At 35.1% G+C, this 20,402-nt stretch overlaps 1 protein-coding gene across 1 annotated transcript in view; it reads right to left on the bottom strand.

The window, feature by feature from the left end:
* PTPRQ (protein tyrosine phosphatase receptor type Q) overlaps positions 1-20,402 on the bottom strand; it is a 122,960-nt gene that overhangs the window by 72,658 nt on the left and 29,900 nt on the right. The window contains exons 23-34 of the mRNA XM_086884201.1: positions 19,485-19,734; positions 18,214-18,342; positions 17,322-17,468; positions 15,426-15,598; positions 12,814-13,027; positions 10,989-11,141; positions 10,695-10,874; positions 9,782-9,889; positions 7,061-7,342; positions 6,497-6,679; positions 5,678-5,779; positions 3,203-3,323 (exon numbers count right to left, since the gene is read on the bottom strand). Of these exons, the coding sequence (XP_086740327.1) occupies positions 3,203-3,323; positions 5,678-5,779; positions 6,497-6,679; positions 7,061-7,342; positions 9,782-9,889; positions 10,695-10,874; positions 10,989-11,141; positions 12,814-13,027; positions 15,426-15,598; positions 17,322-17,468; positions 18,214-18,342; positions 19,485-19,734 (2,042 nt within the window). The remainder of the gene's footprint in view (positions 1-3,202; positions 3,324-5,677; positions 5,780-6,496; positions 6,680-7,060; positions 7,343-9,781; positions 9,890-10,694; positions 10,875-10,988; positions 11,142-12,813; positions 13,028-15,425; positions 15,599-17,321; positions 17,469-18,213; positions 18,343-19,484; positions 19,735-20,402) is intronic.

Consider the following 20,402-nt stretch of genomic DNA (forward strand, 5'->3'; position numbering starts at 1 on the left):
GGAATAATAGAAGATGATATGGAACAGGAATTAGCTGGTGCTGAGTTAATTCTGGTGGAATGTAGCAGAGGATCAGAATGGAACTCCAGTCAGGTCAAAACCCGCCGAGAAAGACTGTAAGATGTAACATTAATAAAACGCTGGTATTAGCATAGGTATGAAATGATTATCAGAAAGTAAAATAAGGTACAGAAATAACTAACCTGAATTCAACAAGTCTTATACACCTCATAAAGTTAACATACTCTTTTAAGAAAAAATACAGGAGGGAAATAAAAACCTAACATTCCATTCCTTTAAAGATTTCTGTATGAGTAAGTGTCCTGCGTCTCTAATAGGATTTCATACAGAGATGATAATTTGATAAGTAAAACCAAATATCTTACTCCAGGAGTCATTGTGAAGCTCTTCACAAATGACAATGTGTTCTAATACTAAAAATAAAAAAAAAAGTGATTCAAAATTACTAGATTTTCATCCTTTGATAACTGAATGACTGTCCCATTAGCAAAGATCACCATCTAATGTATCTGAATAATTATATTAACAAACAATTGGAATGAGAAAATATATGACAATGAAAAAAAAATCCTCCCTAACCCTCAGATTTTGAGTGGAATGTAACTTGACATGAGAAATACTCTTGGTAACAGAGAAAGTTAACATTTACATTTTTCCCAAACTTCTGACATTTTAAGAGTCAGTAAAATTTACAAGAGATTGCAGCTGGAGTTATCAAACTCTATACAAAGAAAGACATTTTTTCCTGGATCTTTGCCCAAGGTATTCTTAGTATGGAAATACGTATCTGGTTATAATTTAAGTAAGAAGAAAATCCACAGCTTAGTGCTGCAAACAGTTCTACTCTGAGTAACTGCATTCTTACATCTGAGTTGCCAAAAAAAATTTCCACAACCAGGCACAGAAAGAAGAACAAAGCTTGACATATTTCAAGAGAAGTTGATTTTCTGTTTAGAAACAACTGAGATTGCATAAAAATAAGAAAACACTGATCAAAGTGAGTGCAGCCTTCATAGACAGTGAGAAAGTACCTAGCAGAGTAAGTTAAGCCAAGAGATTTTACTGAAGAAAAATAATATGTTTTAAATCACATTTTTCAAAAATGCAGACAACACAGATTCTAAGAAATTTCGTAATTCCACTTGACAAAGATGTGTACAATATTTTCTTAAAAATCTGTAGCTCAAAATAGACCTAGCCAATAAATATCTCACAAAAAATTTGCAGAAAAGGATAATGCCAAGAAACTATAGCTACATCCAAGTTCAGCAATTTTATTAATTTTACCTTTAATACTCTAAAATTACATTTAGGGACTATGAGTTTATAGGCTCAAGGAAAGAAGAAATTTGCTTTACTACCTGCTAGCACCCAAATCCACCTTGTCCTCTGACAAATTCCATGAATTATAACTGAAAACATTGCAAATATCATCCTTTCTGTTCTACTAACTCTGGATTCTTGTTCCACATCAGCAAGAGAAGGGTTATCAAATTTTCAATAACGGTTGCAAAACATTTCAGTGAAGGAACATTTATTTAACAACTGTAGTAACCTTCTTTATGCTTTATTGAGAAACACTGGGATGAACAATCTCCTCCAAAATATATTGAATACCTCCCAAGAGCAGCAGCTATATGGCACGACAATTTGCCTTGTCAAATCTCCCTCTGCAATGCATTTGATGAAACTGTATAGACAACTCTTTTAAATACTTAAAATTGCTCTCCTTCCTCCACACCCCTGCCTTCATGCCAAGGAAGGAGTGAAGTTATGACCCCTTTGAAGGCAAAGGGAGTTTTTTCTCCAGTGTCCTTGCCTTAACATGATACCTAAAGCCTCTCTAAATTTAGGTATGGCATAGTAAGGACAGACAAGACAGAGCAGAAAGAACATGGGGCAAGGCTTACAGCAAGAAGTTGTGCGGTTGTTTAACTGCAATATTTAGAAAGACAGATCATTTAAGAGATTCTTTATAAATAATTCTGGCTAAATCCTTTCTTACAGCAACAAAAGCAGGAAGTTATAAGGGAATATAAGGATGAAAATTTGCATGACCTCAAGTCTCTGAACACAGTGTGCATGAAAACCATAGCCCTTATCATGAAGAAACCCTTCCCTAGCTTGAGGACCATCATTATTTTAAAGAGAACAGATATTCCCAGTAGGCTAGAACTAACAAGAGAAGACAAATTCGACTTTTCTGGAAAGAAGAGCTTGCTCCTCTTCATTTTATCATCAATTTAACTAGAAATTATAATTTAAAAAAAATAAAAATCAGTAGTAACTGAGGCCAAACCCTACCCCAAAACTGTCAAATAACAATAAAATAATATAAGCTCAAGAGTACTATGCCCATAACAACTAAGTGTTTTCACATCTGGTTCACATCTCATAACATGCACTTTAGTACTTGCTTTCTGCACCTTAGTAGTGGCAATAAAATGGTAAAGCATAAATGCAATATATGAAAAGTGATGAATAAAAAATGTTTTCATTCCCAGTAGAAGTTACAGATCTTTGAAGAGATGCCACATCGCTAGATCAGCAAGGAGTAGGACAGAAGCTGCAAGTTTTAAAGTGACAAAACTCTTTTGTAAAGGTGAGAAAGTATCACAGGAGATTATAAGGGGGAAAAAATAAAAATAAAAAAATCTAGATAGAAAAAACTAGAACATAATAAATGAAAAGTGTCCGTTGAAAATCCTTGTTTGCTATGTATGTAATAAACAAAAAATATAACAGTAGACATAATTGCTAGCACATATGAAAACTGTGAACATGGCTCATAGAGGCTGTCTACAAAAGGAGACAATACTTCTCTATTTTAAGCCTATTTCAAATCTCCTTGACAATTCAGCATGGGTTTGTGCCCTGCCTTGCAGCAGACCTAATCAGAATATAATGAAAGTAGGCACCATGCTCTAGTTTAAATCTGAATTCACTTACTATAGCATAACCTTTGAAAAAAATGTTGAAAAGGCTTACAAAATGTTGAAATTGTTCTCCTGGTTTTTGGCTACTTGGCATTTGCATATAAAAAAATCCAGTATTTTAAGTGCTGGATGAGTATTTGTTCTCCCAAAACATGTAATCAACATATTGTGTAACAAAAACCTAACATTCCTGATAGGTTACAGATTAACATTTATCCTCAGAACTACTTCCAGAAAAATCTTACCAGACATAAACTGTGTAATAGAGGATAATTCCATTTGGCTCCAGCGGAGGTTTCCATGACAACTTCACAGTGACACCCAACAACTGTTTTACAGTGAGGGTTTGTGGAGGAGAACTTGGAGCTATAAAATGAGAGAACAGGACACAACATCTTGTTAAAGAGCTCAGATCAGTGGGAGACCAGTATCTTTAAATTGGCTTTGAATTATTTGTGATAAGAAGTTAACCTTGTACCATACTGGTACAGTATCCATCAGCTAATATTAAGGCACAGCTTCTTTTCCTTTTTCTGACAGATGATAAAAGAAGATTTTGCATGGTGGTGTTAGAACATCTGTTTCTGTGATTCAATGGAAAAAGTGCTTCATGAGAAAACAGAGCAATGGCTAGGTCACAGTGATTCACCTACTGCCCAAGTACATTGCTGTAATTTTTTTTCCCTTCTAATAAAAGCAAGAGTTTTATAGACATGAACACATGTAAAATACAGCATAATAGTTCCCCGGAGAAAAAAAGGTGCTGTAAAGAATTACACAAAGTGGCAAAAGGTGGAAAAGTGGATAAGCATGGCACTGAGAGATGATAGAATTGTGGGATACTACAGCAGTAAAATCTATTCACTCCATCAAATAAGGACCACATTCATACACTTAACATGTCACAAGGGCAAATGAAAAGATAGCCATTCACTGAGATCCTTAAAATTTGTTTTAAGATGGTCCCTAAATGAGACCATATCCCGACTCTGTAGGGAAACATTGTAAATAAATGAAAATGCTAGACCATGTTTGATTTTGTTCTAAGGTCCTTATTAATTTTACTGAAGAAAAATAACTAACGTGTGCATAAATTATCCTGCTTTATTATCAGCATGTTATTGAGAAATGTGTCTTTGTCTGCATGTTGATTCATGGACCTATGTATCACTATGAAGATCATAGAATTACATTTGTTTTTCTCAAATTAAACCAAAGAGCATCATGCACTAAAAATTCAGGTCATAGCTGTAGTCATGCATGAAAATTGAGAATATGAGCATAACTATTAGCAAATCTATGAAACATTTGGTCTGAACCTTGGAACACTGTGTTCCTGTGAATACAGAACATGTGGTGCATTATAAATATTGTTGTTTTTCACTTCTTGTTCCTTTCACTATCTTGAAAGTTGGCATAAAGGTTTTATCACTCTTTATATTATAGAAGAAACAATTTTATATTTTTCATGAATACAAAATGGATTCAGTGAGTGTATTTACCGGTGAAAAATTTTGACAGCTGTATTTTGTGTTTTACTTGTTATATTATCCTCAGTGGCCGTACAATAAAATGGTGAATGCCATCTTTTTGACATGTCTAGTTCATTCTACAATCCTTATTCTGAGAATTTTCTGGGTTTTGCTAAAGAATAGAAACTATATTGCTCTAAGTAAAAATACTCTCTGTTAAAAAATTGGATTTGTCCAATCTAGCTCTTTTCAGTCTGCTCCAGCAACTTAACCCTTGACCAAAGTTTTTTTTTACTGACAGTGTGGCTGGTGGGTTACTTCTGTCAATGCTGCTTTAGACAGGTTCCCAGAGATTTCCTCCTGCAGCAAAGGAGAGGAACAGACACAGCCTTTTCCAAAATATGACTCACAGCACCTAAATTAAGATTCTTGCTATGAATTGTTTTCAGGATTCCTCTGCAGAATCTAGAGAGGTCACCAATGATAACATTGCAAACAACATTGTGTACTGATAGTACAAATAAAATTTTAAAGTTCCTCTGCTGGTTTGTGACCTATTGTAAAAAGTAGCAGGGGTTGCAACAACTGTGTTCTACCCTCAGCCTGCACACGTTCCAGCTCACTTTGGAAGTCCATTGCTACAGATGATGGACTTTGGGCATTTTCATAATATTAGTAATTTCATATCTATCTATGTGTACCTGTACATGCATCTGTTTAGAATAATACAAAAATCTCCCTGCAAGAAACCCCACAGAAATGTCCCTGGACCATTCAAACTTCCTTTTTGTGTTTTTCTCTTTCCTGAGCTCTCACATGACTGAAAAACCAAATACAATATTTAATTCTACAATGTCATGTATTAGATTAAAATAATATGAGTAAATTAAGATTCTTCAGAGTCATAAGATATTGGTAAGATCAAAAGACCATGCACAGCAATTGCAAAATTTCATACAGCTTATACTGATTAATATATTGGTAGATAAATGAATAGATATATTATATATATATCTATTATAAATATATAAATATATATATTTTATATATTTATAATATATATATAATATATAATATATTTATAAATAGATAAATCATTTGTGTGTAGATGCATATATACAAATAGAAATGGAGAGACATAACTGCCAACAAAAGTGCATAAAAATTAAAAACATCTGACATCAAGTGTAAGAGTAAATTAAGAATGCAGGTAGAAAATGTGGCACTGAAACTTCTGTTTTGACTTACCATCTTCATCAGTTAGTATATGCAGAGGTGAACTACGGATGCCCTCCCCCACTGCGGTACTAGCAGACACTTCTACAGTATATTCTGTATATTTATTTAAATCTAAACAAAAACAACAACAACAAAAAAAAAATCAATCAAACAACCATTCAATGGGACAAATTAATTCATTTCATTTTAATGGACTTTAAGTATTTTTGAAGTAGTGAATAAGCCTATTACACTGATCTGTGTCTTTAGACTGAAATAAGCATTAGGAAAGCTTGGAACAAAAAATATTTTGCAAAAGGGGCAAAGCCCTAATTACCACCTTATACTTCATATTCCTAGAATGCTTTGCAATTTGTCCTTGGCTGTACTCTGAAAGTGTAACAGTGGAGGTATTGAGTTCCTAGCACTAATTGCTGTGCCATGCCTCAGCAATAATGACAGAACTTAGGAAAAGATGCAAAGATGAGTGGAAAAGGAAGTTTTTTATCCAGAATAAGATCAGAAAGATACGAGTGACTGGAGGATTTACTTTGTTACAATGATATCTGCAAAGATATCTATTGTAGTTCCTTGTACTTTAAACATCTAAAATACAGTGAGATATATGTTAGGCTCTATACCACTCAATGCCCATTTCACCACATTATGACAAGACACAAGTTATTTCTCAGGACAAGGAGCAAAAAGACTTTCTGTAAGGGCAAAAAGGATCAGGTCCAACCAATGAACTAATCATGAACTAATGAACTAATATAACTCTGTCTGTCTGTTGCACACTTCTCAGAAAAACTCACAGTTGCCATAAGTTCCAGATCATTATATACTGGCCTGCAATACGTAGTGTCAGAAGAGTAGTGTTTATAACTCTTTCTTCAGTCCCATTAGTCCTCGTGAGATATATTGTGTAGGTCTGTATGATTCCATTGGGAATGGATGGTGGAAAAAATGATAACTCAATTTCCATGGATGAGATGTTTCTATAGGTTATGTTTTCTGGTGCAGAATCAGGAACTAGAAGAAAAATATATAGAAGATTTCAGTCAGTTTCATCAATTTGGAAAAAAAAATCTTATAAACCGATTTCAGTGAACAATGTTGTAAATATTTGGATTTGAATCCTATTTTTTTTTTTTTTTATGAAATACATTTTAAAAGAGGCTGAATTTGAAAATCAAAAACACTCAAACACACACAGTACCAACAAGGTCATTAAAAAAAAATTGATAGAAATCATCTTTATTCTTTGTACATAAAAAAGAACATAATTCAAACTCACTGCCTTGCAAAGAAAGCAAATACTTTTAAAATTATTAAAACTTATCTCCTGGCCATCAAAAGCTATCATAAAGCAACTTCTTGTCAAAAAATGTTCATTTTTTAAAAAATACGCACCAGTTTCAGAAGTTCTGACCAGAAGTGGAAAAGATGACTGATTCCCATAGCCAAGTCTGGTGAATGCCCTTACTGAGATGTTGTAGAGAGTGTATGGCTTCATTTCACTTAGTGATATACTTGTAGATGAGGCATTTTTCATGAAAAAATCACTGGAATCGCTGTACAGAACTTCATAGTGAGTTATGAGACCATTAGGCTGCTCAGGTGGTAACCATCTCAGATTTATTTCTGTTGCAGTTACATTTATTAATTCTAAGTTTTGAGGTGGGGAGTCTGGTTCTGCAACACAGAAATCAGAAAAAAAACCTTTTCAAATAATTGAATACAGAACTGAGATCATAAGCCTATTGGATACTGGCATTGGATTCTCACTGTACCAAAAGGGCTACACTCATTTTCTTTCTCCTTCTCAAAGCCTTACCACTTTTTACCTCAGTTAATTTTGGTATGTGTTTCATATGTTCACTTGGATTGGTGAACCTAAACCACTACAGTGTGTCTCTTTTCCACTCATAAAACTACACTTTTTTTTTTGCCTTATGACACTTAAGCTTTTCTGGAATTTCTTCTAAAGCTATCTGAAACTGCACTTACTAAGAAAAAACTTTCTTCTCACTACCAGTCTCATGCAGACTGATCCTTCAAATCCTTTCACTGTCTTCCTCATATTTAGTTCTTCAAATTTGGATTAATGTCCTCTTACTGCTTTCTATGTAAATAACCAGCCTTAGTATACTTCACTGAATCAACTGTTGACCCAAGAAAGAGACTGTATGCACAGTAACTAAATTCCCTTTAGTGAACTCAGTGTAAATCTTGTATACTCTGGTGTGAAGGTCATGCACCAAGCAAGCCCAGCTCCAGGGTGGTGTGTGGCTAAATCTACTGGCAATGTATGAGTTCATGTGACTCCAGTGAGCTGCTAAGGCATGGAAAGGTCGAAGGAGTGAGTGGGCTGCACTTATGAATAAAATCAGCTCTGAATGTCAGCTTTGATTCTTATGAAAGCTTCACCACTTCACCCCTGAAACAATCTGTAAAATCAAGATAAAAATATACTACATACTCAGGATCATAGGATTCAGTTTGTGTACAGATACCCATTTGCAGATATTTCAGAATTCATCATGAATTTTTTTTTTCCTAGAAGGTCTCACAAATCACTTTCATTCCTGATTTCTGAGCACATGCAAGTGTTAACTGTAACAGATCACTGCTCTCTGGATGACAAGTCTACCCACATGGATATTTCCCATGTGAAGAAGCTTAATTTTTAATTGAAATACATTTTGTCATTTATCTGGCATGGTAAAATATTTAAATGCAACGGCCTAGTTTCTTCCATCCTAATGCAAGTTATCTAAGACAGTTGTAGTGAATCTTTTATTTGGAGCTATCTCTCTTTACAAGAGTCAAGCAAATTTCTATTCCTAGGTTGGCTAAAATTAGGAGAGATGAATCTCAGTCTGAATTACTTCAGGAAAGCTAAACAAGAAGGAGAAGATAAAAAATTATGCATAGCCTTATATAAAGGCAAGAATTCTTGGTGGGTTTCTCACTAGTTTCCTCGAGCCTTGCATGGCTCTTTTATGAATGAATGAACAGTTGACTGTTGGCTCTGAACAGAGAAACTCTACTCTGAAAAAATTCTTTAACACTCACAGGCAAGGGATTGTAAGCTTTCAGAGAAAAGAATATTTATATAAGTGATTTTCTGTTCTTGTGATATGCGTTTCCCCTGTAAAAAACACTAACAGCAAAGAATGTAAATTTTAAAAAGATTTGCAACTATTTTAAGTTTCACCATTTAATTTTGTGTGGTTATTCAAATCACCTAAGCTTCATAGATACCCATGATTTTTAATCCTGTAGTCCTTTTCTTTCCTTTATTGACACTCTTTTTTTTTTTTCTTGTATTGTAATACATTTGAAAATGAGAGAGATAAATGACAATTGGGCCATCACCCCCTGTATTACATCAGTAAACCTGGAAATAACTTTGCTGAAACCAGTGAAAATACAAACTTGATACAAGCAAAAAAAGACTAATATTCATGGCTCTGGTCTGCAAATCAAATTCTCATGTTTTCTTTGCAGAAGCCAATTACAACTCCAGCTCTTGCCCTAATGCCTTCATGGGTTAAAACTGCCTTGCAAGTAGGATTCAGAAATCTTTGTAATGTACTATTATCCCTGACATTAAAATTATTGATCAGTCTTAAAATTAATAAAACCTATATCAAAACAACTGCTTATTATATTCAGCACTAAAAAATCTTAATCAGCATCTTTGCCTACAAATAGAAATATGGCCTTTGAATTGTTGAAATGTCCATATGCTTCAAAACCAAACTAATTTACACATGATAACAAAAAGAAAAATAATATTCAATGGAGTCACAAAGATTATGATTTAGATGGGTGCTAGGGACATATTGTTTTGAGAGAGGGAGCCTCAGCTCTGCCAGCTTTCCTTACATTTGTCTATCACATTTGAAATCAGTTGATTGTGGGTCATGCCACGGCTTTCATTATTACTTTTTTAGCACTTAGCTAAAAATGGACTGAATGAAGTCACTGACTGATAGAAGACTGATAATTTCAACATTGGTTTTATTTATACACTTTGTTCCCCCTTTTTTTATGTGACAGTCTTCTTTTTGAACAAACACAAAGTTCAGTACAGAAAATAAATCATCATTGCAAGCAACGTATTACCATCCTCAGGGGTTCGCACAAAAACATCATTCTCTTCAGACACAGCACTTTCTCCAACTGCAGTAGAGGCTGTGACTCTCATTTTATAATTCGTGTACTTTTTTAAACCTGAAAAATTAATTTAAAAAAATTATGACTCTTAACTTCGTAAACAAGACTGTTGACTTCTTTTGTCATAGCCACTTATAAAAATATAGTACTGGATACTGTCTTGAGAGTTTTTATACACCTTTGTCCCCTAAAAGACAATGGTATGTACAGTACCATTTCTTTGGTGACAGTCAAACAGACATGCAGTTAATTCAGCAGATTTTGAAGTCAACTGGCTTCAACCCTGCAAATAGCTTGAAGAATTTGTCAAGCACTTCAACGGATGCATACATGAACATCCAAATATGGGGGTTTACTCTGTATGCATTATTCTGATTAACATCAATTAATAAGTGAAACTCCATTAGGAATGTGTTTGCTTCTATTACTATAAAAATTACACCCTTAAAATAAGAAAATTGCTATTAATGTTAGACAAATATTGTGAAAAAATTCAAATCTGAAAAAGACTAGACAATTTAGGAATATTTTCCTATGGGGACACAGGAAACTGAGGCAAATAATCCAAGGAGAAATCCCCCTCACAAATTACTACTTGTACCATTCCAAAAATTACTGTTTATCTTAACCAGCCCTCTTCTCCCATCTCACATACCCTGCATGTTCCTCCACAGAAGACAAGTCTGGGTAGTGTCCTAACCTTGTTTATACATGCAGTTTTGTTGTGTGTCTGTGGACATGCATGATTGTGTGAGATTTGATCCACATACATTTCAAATGACATAAAATTGGGGAAAAAAAGTTTCTAAAATGTACTTGCAAGATAAAATTTTTATATTTTTTTAATCAAATGACACTGTACCTGTCATAAGTAAGCTGTTGTTTGAAGTAGTTTCATGAAATGCTCTTTTTGTATCCAGTTCCATTGCATAAACCGTGTAATGAATGATTTTCCCATTGGGATTTGCTGGAGGATCCCAATACAGCAAGACAGAGGAGGAACTAATATTTTTGTAATATATATTTTGTACTGAGCTTGGGACTTAAACAAAAACATGAAAACATAACAGTAAGTAAATAAATAACTAAAAAAGTCAAACATTCAGTGAAATAAGTCATGTATGTTAACTATGATAATACCAGAGTTACAATTTACCTTGCTCCTGTGTCCTGGCTGTAAGAACTGCTGGTGGTCCTTCTCCAACAGCCGTGAAAGCAGACACACTAATTGTGTAATCTGTGAAAGGTGTGAGGCCCTTTATAATATAGGACAGCTCTTCAGCCAAAATATCAATGTTATATTCATTATCTGTGAGTAAATAGAGAGAAATAGCTACTTACTGATAATTTTATTTCTTATGTATTCCAAACTCACTTTGCATGGAAACCTAGAGCTACTTTATTCTAAAAGAATTATTTTTCCTGTCAATTATAAAAATACAAAGTCTACATTCCACCTCAACTCCCTAAGGAAGAGTCTATTATAGGTCCATTTTCATGTGTACAATAGATTAGCCTAGGTGAAAGAGTGAATGAGCAACAAGTAGAATTGTGAGGTTCTGTAAGTAACCAGTCCCCTAGAGGCTAGGAAGGTACTTTTGTATAAGGCCTAGTCTCTCTAGTGATTTCAGAACAATGGCTCCTAGATTGATGGAGCTTTTGAAGGGTTTGAAGTATTTTTAATTAAGAAAGATAGATTCCTTCTTCCTTGCCCTCCCAGTGATGCTAGAACAACAATACTAGGAAAGGCTGCCTTTACAGATCCCTTCACACCGGTATTTTTAGCAGAAAAGTTGTGGTCATTAGAATGATGAAGCCATGCATGCCCACAAAGAGATTCTGGTGCACTCACAATAAGATTCAAAGTCAGCCACAATCCAACTGTGTAGGCCAAAATCATCTGCTATAAAGGAGTAATTATGCCAGAGCGACATGTAAAGGTGTGGACGCTTCATATACCTGCATATCAGGCTCAGAGTTCAGTGAGAAGGGAATTAAAAGGAAGGCATTGAAAAATCAGCAGACCATGTCGAAAATTCAGCTGTCAACAGCTTTAACTAGTATAATCACTCCTATAAAATAATACTTGTATGGTAGACCACAACAGACACTGGCTAAAATAAATTTTCTGCAACAGAGACATTTTTTAGCAAGCCAATACTTGAAACTGAATGAGGCCATAAAAAGAAGATTTACATTGAAAACACTGTACATTTCCTGTGTATGACAAAGAAGATTCTTCAGGATTAACATAGCACAGAAAATATCCACTGTTGTTTAAAATAATGGATTCAATTCTGGTTTTAGATACTGGTGCATATAGATTAATTCAGTGACTTAATTAAATGATTTTTAAAAAAAATAAAACCTTTATTTTCTCCCCACTCTTCAAAACACTGTCAAAATTTAGAGTCATATGTGAAATCCCTGCCTGTCAGCTGAGGGCTGCTTAATGATTTGTAAATATCCATACTTGGTAAAGAAACAGTGGTCCATTGATAATACAGAACAAGTGTACTCACTAATGACATCACCATGTCATGGGGTCATCTCCACCTGTTTGTAACCCATATAGCAAAGTTGTAACTTTTTGACCTATTTACCTTCACTGACATTTGAAAACCTATTAGTCAAAAGGCTTAGAAAAATCAAGGTCTCTGAAGGGCTTGGAGATATGTTAATCCCTGACAATCACACCTGCTTTGGCAACTGTAATAACTGATTGTCTATGCAGCTTGGCTGATGGCTCTCGGGTGCTCCTTTCACTAGGAAGAAGGTCAGCTGGGTGACAAGGGGCTAGTTCCTGCCTGTGTGGCATTCCCATTTGCTTCACAAGGTTATTTGGTAGTAAAAAAATCTGACTCCAGCAAATGACCCATTTATAATTTGCTTGAACCATGTGCTAAAGATCATATCTGGGACAGTGATGGGGGTCCTTCAGAACAAAGAAGCAGGTAGAAAAATACCCTAAATTATCTTACCCAAAGCAGAATGCAGCTCTGCAGCTCCATTTATATCAGGCAAATTATCACCAGATACACTTGTAAATATTACTGGGGAAGCTGTCTGAATACTGGGAAACATTTCAGCTGAACCTTCATATAAATCATTGTCTGCTTCCACTGAATTCCAAGGGGGAGGAGAAGGTTTGGTATTTTCATTTATTGCGTATGGTTCCAAAGAATCAATCAGATACTACAAGTTAAAAATATAAAAAAGAAATAAATCACAAACCTAGTCATCACTAAATAATATAATTCAATTTCTATTCAATTCTAATTCAATTTCTATTTCAATTTCTATCTAAAAATATAAAAATAATGTGTGTATGCTTCTGCATGCACATAGATACTATGTAAATGTTGACATACAAACATTATTATCATTAGAATAATTTTTAAAATATAATCTTTGTCATAAAAATTGCCAGTAGCCTACAACATTTTATTCTGGTTATTGTTTAATCAAACACCACTTAAAATTTTTTCTTAAAATACTTATTTTATAATAAGGTGGCAATTTTAGAGCAAGGCCTTTCATTTTAAAGCTGTATCTTTGGAGCTATATTGAACTTGGGAGATTTTATTTGTACTAAATATATCCTGAAAGAAGGCAGCAGGCAAGGAAAACAAGAGGATTTCATGGAAAACAAGAGGATTTCAGTGGCCATTCCAGTCCCTCAAGGAAAGAATTAGCAGGCTGACTAGATCTCTGAGAAGGAATAAGAGGAGAGAGAGAAAACAAGAAGCTAATGAAATAAAGGGGAGAGAAAGATAAGGGAGTATATATGTGAAAAAGGAGAGTGAAAGGGAGGCAAGTGATAGGGGGGCCTGTAGGACAGAAGATGAAAAGAACAAATCCAGTCAATTGGAAAGGGATGGCGGCAGATATAAGAACAACAAAGAAAGGAGAAACAAAAGCAGAAAAGAGAGAGAGAGGCTAGAGCATAGGTACAAAATGGTGTGTTAGCACCAGATCTTCATGCCCCTTCAAAATCTGGGACTAAATCCAGGACACGAGTATCTCTGAATTGTTCTGCTGTCATCTGGAACACTCGCCACTCACACATATGGCCCATCTCATTGCCAGAAAGAGATGCTTTTACAGTGATGTAACTAATACACTTTAGTCCTTTCCCTATGGACTCTGGGCAGAGAAAGGGCAAAGCCCTTTTTTACTCCTTTAACCTGAGGTACATTAGCCACAGACACAGATAGAGCATCAATCTCACCTAAGTACCAAGAGGTAAAAACTGTATATGTCTCATCTTCACCAGCATTTTATAGCAAAACAGTAGGCCACATGGAAATACTTTTTGCTTATGAGGATTTTCCACATATAAGACAACAGTTTTTGGTGCTGTAACTCAAGTGGTTACTGAGTACCATTAGCACTGTGGGTCTGACAGTTCAAGTCCTGTAACTGCTCTAAGCTGGTGGTCAATGCAGTTCTAGATAAAGCAAAGTTTTTTTATGATTTGCTTTGGTTTTTAATTAGAAAATTACATTCAATAAATTATAATAAAGCAGCAATGATACTGCACTAAGAACTCAAAAACTAGGAAATTCCACGACTAAAACATTTTTGTGCAGACTATTTAAATTTTTTGCATCCGGACATTGATACAATCTTTAATTACAGAGTAATATACTTTCCTTTTCCAAGGATGCCTGCCTGGCTTAATGAATGGATCCTTATCCTATTTTTTTTTTTCCCCCTTTCTCCTTATTTAACATTTGACTCCAGGGCTCTATTTAATATATATTGTTCAACTTGAAAGTGAACTCCTTCCTTGAGCTCTACATCAAAAACTTAGATTCCAATTCAGATCCAGTGAAAGACATCACTGTCTGAAAAAATAAGGAATTGTGCAGACTTTGGGCACCTGTTTTCAAAACTCAGACCAAAAAGCCCTGCCTCAGAAAGAATTTAGTCCTGAGCTGAATGTTGCTGGGGGTCTGCAGCTCTGTGCTGCATATTCAGAGCTGCTCCTCTAAGCATGTAAAGCACATCAGCACCCAAAATCCAGCAGCTAGACTGACTGACAGCATAGGTCCCCCAAGAGATATGATCCCATAGATGTGCACAAATGTCCTTAGAATGCAACCACAGCATGGAGTTAAGCATAAAAAGAGGCAGAAAGCTTTAGCCTGTCTGCCTTGCTAGCAGAACACTCAACCATCCTTTGGACACTTCTGCTGAATTCACAGAGTTCATACCCACATCTTCTAGAGGTTTTACTGAGTGGCTGTGTATCAATCTAGGTACCCAAATCTTTACTCTTAATAGTCTGGCCACCCTATGCCACAAAGAACTCAGGGACTCAGAAGGACAAGACTGTGAGCTGAGGCTTCCTGCCTTCAGCAGCTGGATAATTCTGCCAGAATGATTTATTTTATTGTGTTGTGGAAGCAGCATTATTGGAATCTTTTTGAAAGCCAGTCAGAGAAAGAGAGTGGTCTGAGGAAGCTGGCTTTTAAAAACATTGACAACTCATTTGTGGGAGCTAGTTCCATGTTCTGTAAATGTCAGATAAGGCAGAGAGCAAATTTATTCTAACATAAAATCCATATTAAAAAAAATAAAATAATACCTTATTTTTGTCTCCAAGAATAGTGTTTTCCAGAGTGACGAGTGTTTCCTGCATGTGTACTTTAACTCTATACTGGGTAATGATTCCATTTGGTTGCTGTGGCTTCCTCCAAATAATTTTTATATATGTGGCTTCCACTTCTGCTAGTTGTAAATCTGATACAGCACCTGGGACTAAATATTCAAGAGGAAATTTGAGTTCATTAAACACTTGTGATTATTACAAGGTTTTTCAGCATTGGATGAAAAGTACAATAGACAATCAGATTTCACATCCTTGTCTTTTGAGCTGACCCTGTGCAGGAAAGAGACTTACTTCATATGTTTTCTTAGCAAACAAGTTACAGTTCTAAAAATACACATACTCTTTTAACACATAAGATCTGTATGAGTAGGTTAGACACTAAGATGATATAAACCAGGATATCTCTACTGAGGTCTACTTGATTGGAATCAAACAGACTATTTCTATTTTCTTATATGGAGTCTTAAGTATATTTGAAAATGAAAAGTTAGCTCTAAAATCATCAAAGCTATACTAGAATGAAGTAAAAAGCTTGGGAAAAAAATTAATGTGATACATCTTGTTAATTTCTCTTTTACAAAACGTTTATGTGATTTTATTTAAGTTTATAGGATTTTATTTATATTATATATTTTCATATGTGTGCAATTATAGATACGAAATATATATCTATATATAAATAGAAATTATATAGTTTATAGAATTTCTTCATTAAAAACTCAGTCTAAATTATATTATAATTTCCATAGGACCACCAGAGCTAAAAGACATTTATATTCAATAGAGTGATCTTCAGAGTTGATACAAAAAGAAATACTTTTTTTCCTAATAGACTTCAATAAAAGACAATTTTGTAATTACTTGCATAAGGAGGATTTTTAGATTTAGCTTTAAAGAAAGACACTCTTGTGTTATGCTAAAAAAACCCCAAACCCACCAAAATTCCCTTTGGCTTCTGACAGTGCATTTCAACACAAGATGAGAATGACTGACTGTACTCAGGTAAGTCATCTCTGGAGCTGTCTCTGAGAGCTGCCAAAAGCAGATCATTTAGGAAAGAATACAGTAGAGAAAGATAGGTTTTTGTGTTCATATTTCAAAGTACAAAAGATAGGTTTCCCTCCCAGTGTTATACCTTAACAACCAACATTGCCAGCAACACCCAAGGCGGAGATTTTCTAAATTTGTGTTGTGTGGCATAAACATAAGTCAGAAATAACCATCTTGAAACTGCCTATTACACACCAAATCTCATTTTTTCCTCACTCATCCTCAAATGCTGGCCAAGAATCCCACACAATCTCACGTACATGGAAGATAAAACTGCATTTCCATGCAGCCAAGGGCTCTAACGTGGATAGCTGGTTATTTTGGCCCTGTCTCAGAGCTGCCCTCGCTGCTGATGGTGGCTCCATCAGAGATGAGTTTGGGCCCTGGGTTTGCTGAGAAGGAGCCAAAGGAGAGGTTCAGGGAAGAAAAGGGCTGAAAGAGCAGCAGAGAGAGACTGCGCTGCTCTTTCTTTTCCTCTTGCTGCCATCTAACGGGGCAGAGCTGGCCCTGCAACTTCATTACTGTCTCTATCATTCGACTTCCATCTCGAAAGAAACTTACATTTCTTTCACAACCTCTGAAGGCCTGTGATAGCAGGTAAATGGAGTAACAAAGTATGAACTTGACAAAAACAAATAAATAAATGACATAATAATATTCAGCTGATCTCTTTAGGTTTTTTGTAACCTTTTTTCATCTCTTCTAGTGTTCTTATATGCATTCTTCTCCTTTGCAAAGTGCTTTAAAGGCTCTGAAGGGAAAACTGAAACCTTTTTTAACATCCAAACAGGGTTTTTTTTTTTCTTCTCTATGCTTACTTACCGTCTGCAGGAGTGAAAACTGTAAGGTTGGTCCTTGGCCCCAGCCCAGCACTTGTCTCAGCACTGACGTACACGTCGTATGTTGTAAACGGCACAAGGTTACTAAACACAAACCTGTGGTCTTTTGTACTGTTATCCAGAACATGACCTGGAATTAAAAATAAAGAGATTTTAGGTCTAAAACAGGAACAATGGCTTCTTTCCAGTATGATGAACAAATGAAGGGACAATTTTTTCTGGGGAGAAGCTAACCGGGAATCAATTTCAATGGAATAATGCTGGATATATGGGGAATGAAACCACCAACCAACCAACCAAGCCACTTCAGGGAGTGAGTTTTAAGAGGAAGAGATTAAAAAAAAAAAAATTATCTTACTTTTCCTGTGTGGTCCCATAAAATCATTAGAATACAGCTTATGTCTTAGTGAACTACAGGCAGTTCTATAATTTCTGTATCTATACATGTCTGAGTTCAAAAAAATTGCAAAAACATCAAAACAGACTTAAAGAGTTGATTGCATACTGCATGAGGATGAAAATTCTCCATAAATCTTTAACAGAAAGAGAAAAAAGTAAAGGTAAGATACAGAACAATTTGGATATATAAGCACAGCAATTCAGCTGTACTTAACCTGTCATCTCCTGAGAGGCTGAGGAGAAGTTGATTTTCTCTGTTCTTAGGAATATCTAATGTGAAATCAGCTTTATACTGTTCCTTGTAATGGACTAACTATTCCCTTAAAATTAATCTACAAACAGTTAAAACACAATAGTAAAATAGAGACACATAACACTGTTTTTGACTATCCATTTTTGATTGGCAGGCCCAGAAGAATGTGTAAGGAAATAATCATAAAAAATCAAAAGAAATAGTAAGATCAACTCTGACTTACCAGATGGTCCATACAGCTCAACTCTGTAACTAAATTTCCCTGTTACTATGGTTGGTGGATCCCACATTACTGAGAAAGACTTTGCTGTAATGTTGCTCTTGGCAAAATTCTGTGGTGGATCTTCTGGAACTTAAACAATATTGGAAAAACTCTTTGAACATAAAATACTTTATATTAGGATGTCCAAGGACCCCATATCAGACAATTCATTTTAGACATAAAAATTAAATATTCTGAAGGGAAGCCGTAAAAGTGTATCATTAAAATTACTTAATTTCTGTTTTAACACAACTCTCAGAAAAGGATCAAGAGTGTTGATAGTATGAAAATAATCTCTAAGAGACAAAGGTGAAAAATAAACTAAAATTAGCCCTGAAAACATTAGAAGAGAAACTGAGCAGAATTTCATCAACCCTAGACAGCGTGGCAAACTAAGACTATTGAAATTTTGTCAAAGCAATTACACTGAACATTTCTAGCATGGAATAAATTTTTTTTTTATCTGAACAATGCTATCTATTTTGTATGTATGAAAGGGAACCAAGTAACATCAAACCATGTCAGGCAAGACAATGATGTGCTAGCAAACACAAAGCCAGAACAACATTCCTCTGGAAAGCTTTTATTTTATAGCTCTGGTAACAGTGTTCCCACTACCTAAGCCATTATAGAAGTGCTGCTCATGGACCATTGATTCTAATTAGAAAGCACTGAGTTGCAAGAAATCAAAAATCAACTTCACCTAGTGCTTAAAGATTTTTTCAGCACTGAACATCTTTCTGCAGTAGGTACAGATTGGCAACATAAGTACCGGAGTTTTCCTTATCATTGCTCATTTCTCTACAAAGGCAAAGAAGCTTTAAATCCTTTCTATGCACACAAAACCCATACTTTTACAATATTATGCCTGACAGCTATCCCCTTCATCTTTATTTTCAATTCTTCCATCATTATTCTATTTGGAGTTCGTAAATTGTCCTCTCTTTTTCATAAAATTTGATCTGTCCTGAGCATAATTTTGGTATATTTGACTTCTAACAAAAAGTGAACTCTCACTCACTGTACATTATTAAATACATAAATATATAAACATTTTCAATTTATTCCATCAGGTAAAATTAAGCAATCATGAAAACAAAAAAGCATGATACAGATAAAGACAGATTTGGACAGAAGTATCTCGCAGCAGAAAATCAAACCTATATTTTGAAGTTTTTCACATAAATCTGGAAACCTTGTTGCCGTTTTAAAGCCGTATGTATTTAATGTACCTGATTCTGGTGTCCGGACAATGGCGCTGTCAATGTAGCCCGCTTCAGTGGTAACTGCAGAGACTTCAAAAAGATAGGTGGTGTATGGCCTGAGGTTAGATACAACAAAGCTGATGGGTTCACTCCAAACAGAGCTCATTTGACTTGGTGCCTCTGTAACTGGTGTCACTGTAGTCTGTGAAAGAACTGTGGGTTTCCCAAAAGTAGTTGAAGGAGTGGTAGTACTCCACAAAAAAGATTCACTCTTATCCTATAAATACAAAATATGAAACACAATCAGGTGCATCTATAACCAGAAACTGTAAATATATGTAGATAAAAAAGGCAGACCATCTTTGAAAAAAATTACCCTAAATTGGTTCTCATTTTTGTACTTCAGTTTCCAAATTTAGGCAGACTGTGCTAGTGCTTCCTGTTAGTGACAGTGTTATAGTTTCCTGCCATTTTCAAAAATATCTCAAATCTGCCTGAACAGAAGCATCTCTCTAGGATTCATCTAACTATTCCCAGTTTCTGTTTTCAGCATTTAGTCTCTCTCTTGAAAAGAAGGTTCCCTAGCACGATCCTTTTGCATCACATATATGTTGTGTGTGTGCATGTGCACATATATCCATACATCATGGATAAAACTAGACAGAGTTTCTTAATCCATCCTGTCAGGAGACAACTCTGAAAAATTGCTAGGCATTGTTGTGACCAATGCTTATGGTTCAGCAGGTGGCAGCCTGCCTTCTCAGTGCTGAATTAAATCAGCCTGGTGTCAGGAACCGTTGCAATGCCTAAGATGATCTTCCAAATAAAACCTGAAACCAAAGCTATGATAATTTATGTCATTTAAAACCACTTTTCATTAAAGCACCAAGCTTAGGAAATTGAAAGGAAAGAAAAAAACATAAAAAGAAAAAGATTTGTTTATTT

This window comes from Cyanistes caeruleus, chromosome 4 (assembly GCF_971803275.1).
Source record: "Cyanistes caeruleus chromosome 4, bCyaCae1.hap1.1, whole genome shotgun sequence".
Taxonomy (NCBI): domain Eukaryota; kingdom Metazoa; phylum Chordata; class Aves; order Passeriformes; family Paridae; genus Cyanistes; species Cyanistes caeruleus.